The 13,574-nt window shown below is 36.8% G+C and overlaps 1 protein-coding gene across 12 annotated transcripts in view; it reads right to left on the reverse strand.

The window, feature by feature from the left end:
- Positions 1-13,574, reverse strand: part of grid2 (glutamate receptor, ionotropic, delta 2) — a 460,579-nt gene that overhangs the window by 175,535 nt on the left and 271,470 nt on the right. For 7 of the 12 annotated variants that reach the window (XM_044111473.1, XM_044111478.1, XM_044111477.1 and 4 more), the window contains one exon: positions 5,822-6,027. In XM_044111473.1, the coding sequence (XP_043967408.1) occupies positions 5,822-6,027 (206 nt within the window). Of the gene's footprint in view, positions 1-5,821; positions 6,028-7,933; positions 8,051-8,122; positions 8,270-8,628; positions 8,698-9,028; positions 9,098-13,574 lie in introns of those variants that run through there. The other 5 variants (XM_044111481.1, XM_044111482.1, XM_044111484.1 and 2 more) reach the window with 5 other exon arrangements.

Consider the following 13,574-nt stretch of genomic DNA (forward strand, 5'->3'; position numbering starts at 1 on the left):
TTTACATTATAACTAAATGTTCTAATGTTGATATAATTTTTTATGGAGCAATCAGTATAACAGGACTGGCAACAGAAATAATTATTGTTATTTCTATATTAAGAATGTGGAATATATATTGCATTAATAACTATTATTATTGTGATCCAGTTGTTCGAATTAGATCTTATCCAATTTGAGATTTCAGTTTTTTATTCAATTTAAATACAATCAAAACAAAGACAAGCAATTCAGGATAGTCTGACCATATAAATATCAAACAAAGTCACTTTCCATTATGTAATTGTTTTTACCACCTTTTACCACCACGGTTTCAAATGCTCAGGCACAAGTCAAAGACAATTATGAAAATAAATAAAAAATGAGTCACTGCGTCTTTTGGTATATCCTTATTGTTTGTTTGAAGTAAGCTTCAATACACAAACCAAAAAGCAAGCACTCCTTTACAGTCAGACACAGATAATTTCAGGCATTTCCACACACCCATGAATGTATTCCATTCTTTGATCCCTCTAATCATCTGCTTGTCTCTTCTTGCCAAGTCATTTGGATCAGCTTTCAGTTCACATTTGCCATCAGGGTCTAATGCATCTGGAGGGGAGGTGATTCCTGAGAAAAATGACCGTACCAATAAGTGATGTAGCGAAAAACAAGGTCCCATTTATCTCTGAGCATCTCCATGTCTCTATCTATCTTTTAACCCTTTAGTGCAGGCATGTCCAAAGTCCGGCCCGGGGGCCAATCACGGCCCGCGGTCATATTTCATACGGCCCGCAGCTTCGGTCTTATAATGTATTATTTATGGCCCACGTGCACTGTCAAACAGAATAAATAAATCATAAAACTTGAAACTGTAATTCCTCCTTTCACCAAATGGTGGCAGCACCACTTTAATACTATTGTCTGCATCCGTGTGCCGAACCCCTCTCGCTCATTTCTGCCATGGCCACTGCAAAGAAAACGAGGAAAGTTGACAGTGAGGGCCGCCGCTTTCAAGAGAGATGGGAATTACAGTACTTCTTCACTGAAAATCAAGGCAATTGTGCTTGTCTAATTTGTAATGAGACGGTTGCGTTGTTTAAGGATTTCAATGTAAAGAGACAACAAGAAGCTAACAGGGAGTGACTGTGCTGAAAAGTGAAGCGGCTCAAAGCTGCACTGGCATCACAACAGCCACGGGCCTGTGAGTCAAAAGAAAATACCACCAGAGCAAGCTACGAAGTGGCCATGTTAATAGCTAAACATGGCAAACCTTTTACTGAAGGTACGTTTATCAAAGACTGTGTTATGAAAATGGTGGAGAACATTTGCCCTGAGAAGAAGCAAGAATTTGCGAATGTTTGCCTGGCACGTAACAGTGTAGCACGGAGAGTTGAGGAGATCTCGTCGGATATTCAGAGACAACTGGGGACAGGGGAGAGGCTTTTGATTATTTCTCATTAGCCTGCGATGAAAGCACAGACGCATCTGACACTGCACAGCTACTGATTTTTTTAAGAGGAGTTGACAACGATATGAACATAACAGAGGAAGCTCCTTTCCTGGACCTCCAAAGCATGAAAGGCCAAACCAGAGGATCGGATTTATTCGTTTCTGTTTGTGAAGCTGTTGGTAATATGAAACTACTATGGAGTAAAGTTTCTGGGATCATTACCGATGGTGCGCCTGCCATGGCTGGTGAGCGAAGTGGGTTGTCCACACTGATCTGCAATAAAGTCAGCGAAGAAGGAGGTAACGCCATTAAACTTCACTGTATAATTCACCAGCAGGTTCTCTGCGCCAAACATCTCAAATTTGATCATGTTATGAAATCAGTGGTAAAGGCGATCAATAAAGCGCTATACCACCGACAGTTTCAGCAGTTCTTGCTTGACATCCAGGCTGAATATGGAGACGTAATATATCACAACGATGTGAGGTGGCTAAGTCGGGGGTCCGCACTGCAGCGATTTTTCGCTCTCCAAAAGGAAATTGGACAATTTTTGAGTGAAAAGGGGCATCCGATGGAAGAACTGTCCGATCCTGTATGGCTGGCAGATTTGGCTTTTTTGGTTGACATAACGAAGCATCTGAATGCGCTGAATGAGATGCAGTAGTGAGCCAGCTATATGTTCACATCAAGGCCTTTGTAACCAAGCTGCAACTTTTCCAAAGACACTTGTCCCAAACAGAGCCCTGCACCACGCACTTCCCCCAGGACAACATCGGTGCGCAAATGAAGAGTTATGCAACAGCTATCGCATCTCTTTCTGTGGAATTTAACAACCGCTTTCGGGATTTTGCAGTTATTGAAAAGGACATGCTGCTTTTCTCTTCTCCGTTCTCCGTGGACCCTGATGATGCTCCTCCACAGCTGCAGCTGGAGCTCATTGAGCTGCAGTGTGACGATGAATGGCGCGGCAAACACCAGCAGCTTTCTCTTGTTGACTTTTACTGCAAGCTGGATAAAGACAGGTTTCCAGAAATGCGAACATTTGCTAAGAAAACGTTGAGCTTATTCGGCTCCACATATTTGTGTGAGAAGACATTCTCTGTCATGAACTTAAATAAGAACCGATTGAGGTCAAGACTAAGTGACTCCCACTTGCGTGACATTTTTCGCATTTCAACCACTGCTATCAAACCAGACCTGACCTCTTTACTGGAATCCAGATCTCAGTATCATCCTTCTCATTAGTGTCAGCAAGTTATCTGTTTCTTGATCAATCTGAAATTGAGTATTTTGAACGGTAACATCTGTGACTATCAACAGTGAAAAGCCAAAGGAACATTTATGCACTTGGATTTATGGCTCTTATTTTTATTAAACTCTTGAGTAAGATTTGGTTATTACTGTTGATGTTATGAACCTGTAGATGTGACACAAACTATTACTTTCTGAAAGATATTGTAAATGACAAGAGCAAAATTCACTTGTTTTAAGGTTTAATAATAACAGACAACTTTGCATTATTTATAATTCCTGTTTAAAATGTTCATGAGGCAAAGATATTTTTAAAATATGTAAATTGAAGGTCTTTCATGCAGTTTGTTCAATGTTATCTGACTCTCCAGATATGAATGAAAGGCAGAATTTGTGTTTTAGAGTTGTTCTCATCTGCCTGAGTGGCTTATATTTTGGTCATTTTGTCATTTGAAAAATAAAGATAAATGTGACAATGAAAATTGTTTTATAACAGTGTGTATTTGCATGAAACTTAAGTAGTTAAAAAATGTTCCAACAAGCTATTGGCCCCCGGGCATCTTCACTTTATCAAATCTGGCCCTCTTGGCAAAAAGTTTGGACACCCCTGCTTTAGTGTGTCACTCTGATCATTTCCACCTGCCTGGCAGGAACACACCACCCTTTTACAAACTTCATACTCCAATTCCAAAAACTCTCCATGTTATGTTTCATGTTGATTCTGAGGTAATTGTCCAGTGTTATTGGCAGCCCCTCCCATTTCCCAATCACTATAGTCAGTCGTCCTGCAGTCATCTAGGGAACATATCCATTTAATTTTATGTTCACAATGCAAATGAATCTTGCATGTGGAAAGCTACTGCTGATCCAGCCCTCAGTTATAAAGTACGATGCAAATAGCACTAAAATAAATCCCTGCATTTGGATCCAACAGCCTTAGTCTCCTATTGTTATTTAAAGTTGTGAAACTAATTTGTAAAGCTCATTTTTAGTTCTATACATATTGAGAATGTTTTTTGTCTCTCCCATTACAGCCTGGATCACTTAATCAAATATGCAAACTGGACTCCTCTTTTAATTCATGTTGACCACCACAGGTCTGGAATACCCTACAAGAGCTGCAGCCTAATAGCAGTTCAATATTGGCGGTTCAGTATTTGCAAATTAGCTAATTTGCAGATTTTTCTGTGGAACACAACTCCAAATTATTTGATCCTATTTGCAAATTTTTTCATAGAGCATATCTAAAATATTATTTTAGTTAAATATGAAATATTACTTTCAATTAAAAATTACTGATTTTCCTTGGCGCTAATAGGTTGTACCCTTAAGAGCAAATATAAAGAGGACTGTGAATATCAGCTTTTGTAGTAGTGCCTAGATGGTTTATGCTGTGTGTATTTATGTATATTAAAGTAATTAGGGTGTGAACAATTAAAATAAGCAAGTTTTAGAGGGGATCATTAAGTGTAACTAACCCCAAAATGAACTATTTTGCAGATAAATTGCCAAAATTGGCTCTTATGGGTTTTGTCTTTGTTATTCTATGCAAACTTTTACATTTTTTATAAATTTGTTTAATGCTGCAATAATTTACCCAAGGATGCAGTAGCCATCATTAGGTTGACTGCTATTGCAGCTGAATATTACAATTGTACAGCTTGGTTAGTGACCATATCATACAGGTTAAAAAATAAATAAAAATAAAAAAAATCATCTCACTCAGAAACCTGTTCCCTTGGAGACTCAGGAGTTGGAATTGCAAGTGTGGCAAGCACTGAGTGATAGCGTTTCTCAGCTTTGCACATGTATGATTTATTTGCAACGTGGACACGGAGTGGAATGAGACTCCTCTGCTCTGTACCAGGGGTTCACTTTACACTTTTCCATATGTCTGCATGTGCATTTAGAACCCCTGCTCTTTTCCCCAGTATGTGCTACCCCTTTTGATTGTTTTAGGCACTCTGTAACAAATTGCACTATTTGTATTTCTGTACAAATAGTACAAGAACTAATAATCAAAAGTGCTCAAGGCAAAAGATTTTTCTTTGAACTCAAAGTTTTAAAATAGGATACATAAACATGTTTTTCTTTAAAATTGCTCTGAAAATATGACAGCCTATTAATATTTTAAGCAGACTTTAAAGATTCCCTCAGGATGTCCTGGACCTTTAGACTTAATATCAAAGACCGCTACATAGCAGCACAGCTTCAGATTTGATTCCATGATGCCAATGTACAAAAACTCAAACCCACATACACAGTTGTGAACACCCATTCACACGATAACACCCCATCTTTCACCCCTCCCTGTCACGCCTCCAACCAAATTAGATTGTGATTGCTCTTTCCGAGGTCACTTTTAATTAAACTGAGATGAGAACATGACACATGGGATTAAGGCCCATCCTACCCCTACAAATTATGAATTCATACCTAATGCTACAGTCTATTGCTTTCAACCATGACCTCCATATCATTTATGTATAAGAGCAAAGGAACTTCTCTAATTGTCTTCTGCAGCGATAAAGAGCTTGATGGGATGTGGGGCTTAGGGATATATGCTGGATGCAGATTTGTAGTATTTGGATGGAAGTAGTTGGAACATATGTGAGAAGGTAAATTAAATCAAACTAATGTACAGTAAATTGGATATGTATATTCTTGTTTAATTTGAGTTGTTTTACAATGGACCCTGAAGTAGTAGGAGAGAGAAAGAGACATTTATTATATTAATACTCTTCTGGCAGATCCAGGGCATCACAGTAAAAGCTCCAGCGGCTTCCTATTTTTTAGATAATGTAATTAGTAGCATGATGAGGAGCTAACATTAAAACTTTTATAACTGATTTTTACTAGGGTATACAGAGTGCAGTTAAGTCAATAAAACATGACAATGATAATGCAATCTGATAAGAATTGGTAAAAAAAAAAAATTCTTGCTGTTCTAATTACACTCAAAACATATAGATCTTGTAGTCTTATCCCTTAAAACACTGTAAAGTGAATATGCTTTAAATGAAAACTTCTGCTTACAATGTCATTCACACACATAAAAGTTTCAGTTGATAGTATGTTGATAGTCCATTCATATAGTGAAACAAATGCAGATCAGGCAAAAGAACCGTCCTTCCTTACCTCGGTGATGAAAGCCTTGGCAGTAGCTGGGCTCATGAACAACACTGCTCTACGTAGCGTATCTCTGTATCGATGCAGCTCCTCTACACGCATTGTTCTGAAAAGACCTGTGATCATCATGTTGACATTAGATTCCACTTTTTGAAGGGACACGTCCATTCCTTGCTGAGAGGTACGGTCCAGAAAATCCTCAATACCACGGATGTCTGAAGAAAGAAAAGTACATAAGCACAAGTGACCATAACTTTGTTTTTAACCTTAACATTAATGGTCTTCACAGGGTATTTGCAAACAGAGAAACATGGGGTTCAAAATTAAATATACTAGAATAAATAAACTGATCACTGATAGAAATATGAAAGCAATCACTAATGACTTTATATCATTTTCTTTGTCGAGGAAAATGTGTTGTCTCTCTGCATGAGTAAATTCAGCAAATAAGCTCTCATTCGCTCAGTCGCTACATCTAAATCAATTGTCATTCATCATACTAATCTGATCAACAACTTATTTTGTCCACATAGCGTATTCATCAGAATTAAATATATTTCTGTCTTCAATCATGAATGCAGAAAGGGTACACAGACAAACTTTCCCCCCACAAAAGTTTATATGTTGATCAGACACGAATCAACATTTGATTTGAAATGAACCTTTAAGTTTATTACATAATAGTTTTTCTATAGTCAACTTTTGGCAGGGCCAAGTTCTTTGCAGCTACTAGCTGAAGTGGGGATAACTTCATCCCTGAGATGTGCTTGTTTCTTAGTCATAAGTCTTCAGTTAGTATTATGTGTTTTGCAAAGCACTCTATGTGCCAGAGAGTATACAGTCTTGCTGAGTCACATCACAAACATCTCAAAGCAATTTTATTTTAGCAGTGACTGAGAAAGGCATTAACTCTCCTGTTAGAAGTATCAAACCTTAAAAAGAGGAAGAGGTGTATGAGGAAATGGAGACACTGTGCTGTAGCCAGGGAGAGACGGATGAGCGTCGGTGAAATGTTTGTTCCAGCAAACATTTCATCGTGCAACTATTTCTGAACAACATGACATTGCTCGATAGTTGTCATATGTCACATTTAATCAAGAGTTGCTGAATCTGTTGTATGGTGAGCCATTCAGGATAACATATTTCATGGGATGTTTGCTGATTTGTTGATTGTTTCACAAGAAATATTTGTCCTACAATAACATAAATTTGAAGTGACAGCTTAAAAGGTTAACCTGGTTAAAAATAAAAATAAAACTTAAAAAAAATGGAAATGGGACCCAATGTTGACAACTACAGTAATTTCACAAAGGATGAAATTAGTCTTAAGCATCAACTAATCCAGCTATAAAAATAACATTCTAATTGTTGGTGTGAAACACAGGATCAAACCTTTACTGATTTCTGCATATATGTAGGTGATATTTTACTCATCACAAATCATCCTACGCTCCTGGAGCTTTATTCCTTTTCTCTGTAATGTCTCTACTTGCACATATTACCTGTAAATATCATGGCACAGCCATTCCATAATGAGACACAATGTGCCAGTTACCTATAAATACTTTCCGCATGTTGTTGCCAAGTCTGGATTCTCAGATCCTGCGGCAAAATACATGCAGTGGTTAAAATATCAGTCTGTTACTGCCATGCCTCTTGTCCTTCATTAAATTTTTTGTGTAAAATCTGGTTAACAGACAAATGTCACTAAGAATTATCAAATGATCTTCTTGTTCTTTCACTATTGGAGATAGTCAGTCCAAATTGCACAGTTTTAACTTCCTTTGTAGACCATTGGTCTGTTGTAAAAGTTCCAGCTGGAAACACAGCAGACAATTCTGGGTATCAGAAGAACCATACAGGTCTCCATAATAGTTGATTCGAGACTTTGAGGTTGTCAAAAATATGTACAGCCTGAGCTTAGTGACTACAAGTGAAAGCCAGAAACAATATCCCAACATCCTGTAAACCATTTACTTCTTCAAAATGACTTTCCACTACACTGGAGAGGATGTAAAAGTGAGTCATTTCTGAAATATTTTGTTTTCCTTTTGTTTATGGCTAAAATAAATGTCAAGATACTCCTTTTATTGTGAACAGAGTCATGAAAGCCCTCCACACCTTCTCGTTCATCTTATCTAATTATAATGCAGGAGGTCAGAGATAAGCCTCCTTTTCCCTGCAACCACTTTCTAAAAGAGTGCTGGAAGTTTTGAAGACTGCATTGTTCACTTCTTTCACTTCAGCAGGTGGTTTAGCACATAACAGAATCTGATTAATGACTGGGAATAACAAGTTGAAAGTTCTGACTCGGATGATGCAAATCCTCCCTCTCTCCATCCTCCCATTGCAGAGGGCTGCCTGTCATTTACCATCACGCTGATTTTGGTCCAGAAATGTGCGGTTGGAGACACAGGAAATTTACAGTTGGTAAATTTTGCAAAAGTAAAAATCAGATGTATACTTCTTGGCACTTGGTTACCAGAAAACAAATTCATCTCTTAGCAACAGATTACCAACAAATATTGTTATTGTTCAAAAAACATAAGATTTCTTCTGCTCTTTTGATTTGAAATACTACTTATCTTACACAACTACTTAACAAGAATTGTGCAGTTAGTGAATTTTGCAGAAAAGTGAAAGTGTTTTTTTTTTACATTGGTGTTGAATATATTAAAAAACAGATATTCAACACAAAGGAAAAAAAATCTGATTTATACTTTGTTGCAGTTTGTTACCAGGAGAAAATGATCATCTCCTAACACTAACTTAATTATTGTCTATAAAAAAAAAAGCTCTTTTGACACACAGCTTACCTGTTTAGACACAGGAAATTTACAGTTCGCAAAATTTTGCAAAAGTAAAAATCAGATGTTTACTTCTTGGCACTTGGTTACCAGAAAACACGTTCATCTCTTAGCAACAGATTAACAACAAATATTGTTATTGTTCAAAATTTCTTCTGCTCCTTCGAAATACTGCTCATCTTACACAACTACTTAACAAGAATTGTGCAGTTGGTGAATTTTTCGGAAAAGTGAAATTATTATTATTATTGTCATTGGTATTGAAAATGAAATAGATATTCGACACAAAGGTAAAAATCTGATTTATACTATGTGGCAGTTTGATAGCAGAAAAAAAACGATCATCTCTTAACACTAAATTAAAATGTATTATTGTCTATAAAAATAACTCTTTTGACACACAGCTTACCTGTTTAGACACGAGAAATTTACAGTTCGCAAAATTTTGCAAAAGTAAAAATCAGATGTTTACTTCTTGGCACTTGTTTACCAGAAAACACGTTCATCTCTTAGCAACAGATCAACAACACATATTGTTATTGTTCAAAATACATAAGATTTCTTCTGCTCCTTCGAGATACAGCTTATTTTACACAACTACTTAACAAGAATTGTACAGTTGGTGAATTTTGCAGAAAAGTTAAATTATTATTATTGTCATTGGTATTGAAAATGAAATAGATATTCGACACAAAGGTAAAAATCTGATTTATACTTCCCAGCAGTTTGTTAGCAGAAGAAAATGATAATCTCTTAACACAAAATTAATCATTATTTCTCAAACATAAGCTCGTTCGAAATACAGCTTATCTGCTTAGACACAAGAAATTTACAGTCGGTAAATTTTGCAAAAGGAAAAATCAGATGTTTACTTCGAGGCACTTATTTACCAGAAAACACGCTCATCTCTTAGCAACAGATTAACAACAAATATTATTATTGTCCAAGATAAAAATAAAAAAATCTAATATTTGGAACATATAAAGAATATAAGATAATGTAGATTAAAACTATCCTCCAACAATGCTGAGTTTGAGCTGCAGAATTAGTAAGTAATTACAGCACATCATCACTTTACTGCAGCATGATAAATACCATTAGGTCTTTAGCAGTGCATCTATGTAGCCCAGAATATAATTATCTGCGGCATGTTCCACAAATTGTGCAGGCAAAATATGTCTTCATAGGATAGATTAATACTGCCAGACAGCTGACAATATTTATGCATTTAAACCAAAATGAAAAACACTACAAAGAAACTTTAATATTGTGCCACGTTACTTCAAAAACAAAACTGAACATTAATAGCCACCACAGACAAGAACATCATTGGGGACCACAAGGGATATTAAATATAAAACAAATAAAAGGAAATGTCCTCTGCACAAGAACATCATCCAACCTCAATGTTGTAATAAGTTATTATCACTTATTTTAAATTAATTCAATTGTTATAACTTGGTTTATGTTGAGTCAGGAAATACGTCTTCCAATGGAATCTTGGTGCGGGGATGCAGGTGCTTTCCTGCTTCTTTCTTTTAGCTGAACTAGGCTGAAGAGGGGCATGGCATGTCGAAGACTGGAGCAGTGCTGGAGCGTCATGCAGTCAACTGTGGGTCGGCAAGAGAATGCGCTGCAGACGGATCACCTCCACCAGAAGCAGCATAATAAGTGGAGCCCAACCTGTGGCCTCTAATTGGTGACTTTTATTTTTAAAGGACAATCACTGAATCCTGGATTTTATTGAGAAAAAGAGGACTGTTTTATCGCATCACTATTAAAGTGACTTTCCTTGTAATAAAATATCTTGAACCTGATTGCTTTGCTGTTTGGGTTTTTGAATTGCTTGCTCCCCCTTGTGCCAAAGACAGAGTGTGGGGCCATATTGGCCACATAAGTAATATCCCTTTTTTCAAATTTTCAAAGTAAGACTTAACGTAATACTGGGTTGACTGAGTTGAAGAGTACATGGCTAGTGGGCGACGGAGTGGTAGAAGTTGCAGACCCAAGTCAATTTTTTGTTGTTGTTGTTGTTCATGCAATTTAGCACTTCTTATTTGGAATCTTTGTGGATCAAGCACTTAGTGTATGTAAGCATCTAACATTAATGAATGAGTGTGTACAATGTTATTCATTTATTTTCTAAACTTAAGATATCTGAAGAATCAAGCTTAAAGGTTTAAAATGAGACCTGCCCATGACCTGTTAAGAGGTGAAAAAATATGGCTAGTTGTGTTAAAATTGGTTCCAGGACTCTCCACTCAAGTCTTCCACTCTACTACAACCTTCGGATGCAACTCTGTTCTAACACACCAGAACAAAATGCATGAATAACCTACTAAACATCATCAAGGTTGACCTGGTAATGATCCATACTTTTGATTCAGATGTGCTGGACTGGAAATGTATCAAAAGGTTGCAATTGGCTCTGTAGTACTGGACTCCTGGCATACACCATTTGATCACAATAGTGACTTATTAAAAAAAATAAAAATAAAATATAATATTTTCTATGCAGCAGCAGACTGTAGCACTTGAATTAAAAATGTGTCACAGTCTTTGTATTCTGCATATTCAATACGTAGTTAACTAAACTAATCCTATATGTAAGAGCTTTAAAACTTGTCCTGCAGAAACACACTCATTTCTATTGTGAATATTTGGTGAAATACCTAAAAATCTGTCACAATAGTATCGCTGCACTATATGTTATATTGGGACTCTGATAAAATAATTGACTTAAGATAGAAAAGGATCTTCATTCAAGCACCAACCACGTTAATTACTCCTATTTGAAATTATTTTTGTATGATCACAAAACCAGGACGCGAGTGTTAATGTTTTACAGTGACTCATCTGCTCTTAATGAGCTACATTGCAAGTCAAGGTAATCCTAATTAAAGCACTTTGGTTGAGACTACTGCTAATGATGCTGGCAACACTGAGAGAGATGGGGTGAGAGAAAGAGACGGCAAGAGATAGAGAGAGGGAGAGAGAGCGCAACCGAGCTAAGCTTCAGTATGTAAAGCATCAAGCTAATGATCTATTTGATATGGAAAATGGATGACACTGTCGTCACTGCCAGTGTCACATATGAGCAATTAACCGGATTGATTAAAGTTGTTAAGGCCACAAGTGCTTTGGTGATAGAGTGTTTCCATCAAGGCCAGAATTTTGAGGTTCTTTGTGATACCAGCAGGAGAGACACTGTGCAAATACTGTGCTTCTGAAAGCAAAATCCTCCACACACAAAACCATAGAGATCATAAATGCTGTAAAACATAAATAATACCTTGAATTTAGTCTGCTAAATAGGGACCAGAGGACACAGTTTTGACTAAGTGTATTAGTGTCTTTAAAAAAAAACAAACATAAAGACATGCCAAAATATAAATGTTTACCGTGAAATTTTTTTTCCCCCTCTTCTTTCTCTTTTCTAAGAGAAAGACCCAAAGGTCAGTTTGCAAAATTGGCATTCCACATGCAGATATTCTATTCTTGGAGCTTGAATATTTTTTCTTGGATGGTGGTCCTCCTTTTCAGAGGACAAAGCTTCAGCATGTACTAGTCCACTGAGCATATCATTGACTTTGAGACACTTTCCATCGAGGTGCTTCAGGACACGACAATGGGAAAAAAAAAGATGGGTAAAATTGCCACCGTTCTTACACATCGAGGAAATCATCTGTTTAAGAAATATTTTTCCAAGAAACTGTGTAGGTCCATTAACACCATGACCACACATTAACTCAAAAGATTGTTACCCCTGTTCAACTTACTGAACAGGGGTAACAGTAAGGTTACTCCTTGGGTTGTTTTAAGTCTACCATAAAACAACCCAAATCTTTGCAGCTTCCTGGATTTCTGTCAGAAACTCTTATTCTTATTTCCCCAGTTCTTATCGACTTTCTCTGACTTGCAAATTTTACCACCAAAGAAAAAGGTCAAAAAAATTTTTTTTTTAAATGGGCATTTTATATTTTCATACTGCCAGACTGGCTTTCAAATAATGTTTACTTGTTTATTTTGTCACTTTTGAAAAAGATTCGTTAATCCATCTGTTCTGAACTCCAAGTGCTCCCTAGCTTTCCTAGTGATTGATGGTTGCGTTCAGGCTGGGTGTGCTTGATTGTTCATTAGATCATCATAATGGGAATTTTTTAGTATCATGGAATCCTTGCTGATAAATGTCAGTTTTGATCGAGGAGTATGAGTGTAACCTCCCGTCCTTGTTCTAGCCATTTAATGCCAGAGACAGGCTCAGCGTTTAATAATATGGTAAAAATAAATTAAGCCCAGTGGTGTAGCATTTATTAAACTTATTAAACATTTAACCTTTATTTTCACAAAACTGCCTGTTAACTCAAACTAAACATTTAGTTTGTAGGTGAGATAATTACGAACGATTATGTAGGGGTGAGAGAGAGAGAAAGAGAGAGAGAGAGAGTTTCGCACATCTTGCTTTGTTGCAAAACATGCAAATCAAAGGATCTTGCCATCTTAGCTGAAGTACAGCACCACTGTAAAATATTTATGGTAAAATGCATCACATTAAGAAAGGAAGAAGCCATTAATCCAAAAACAACATAAAATACACAAAAAAAATAGGTTCCCTCAATGAAGAAGTGTTAAATTAAGTAACTCAAAATAAAAAAATCCAGGGGAACATCCAATACACGTTGGCTTTTATATAGGAGCAAATAAGTAACTAATCTTCCAATCAGTTTTTCTGCTGTACTCCAAGTAAAGGGTCTATTCCTGCAGCTCAACAAATGGTCATCCTACAACTATATGTCTCATGTTTGAGAAATCCTTGAATCTCCTATGGCAGCCATAAGGCATAAAGGGATGCTTGTGTAACCCACATAAAGTGGGTATGCCTCTTTAGGAGACAGGGGTTAAGGAGGCCTCCTTAAGGGGTTAAGGAGGCTGCAAAAACCCTTTTAACCAGGGTT

This window comes from Gambusia affinis, linkage group LG03 (assembly GCF_019740435.1).
Source record: "Gambusia affinis linkage group LG03, SWU_Gaff_1.0, whole genome shotgun sequence".
Taxonomy (NCBI): Eukaryota; Metazoa; Chordata; class Actinopteri; order Cyprinodontiformes; family Poeciliidae; genus Gambusia; species Gambusia affinis.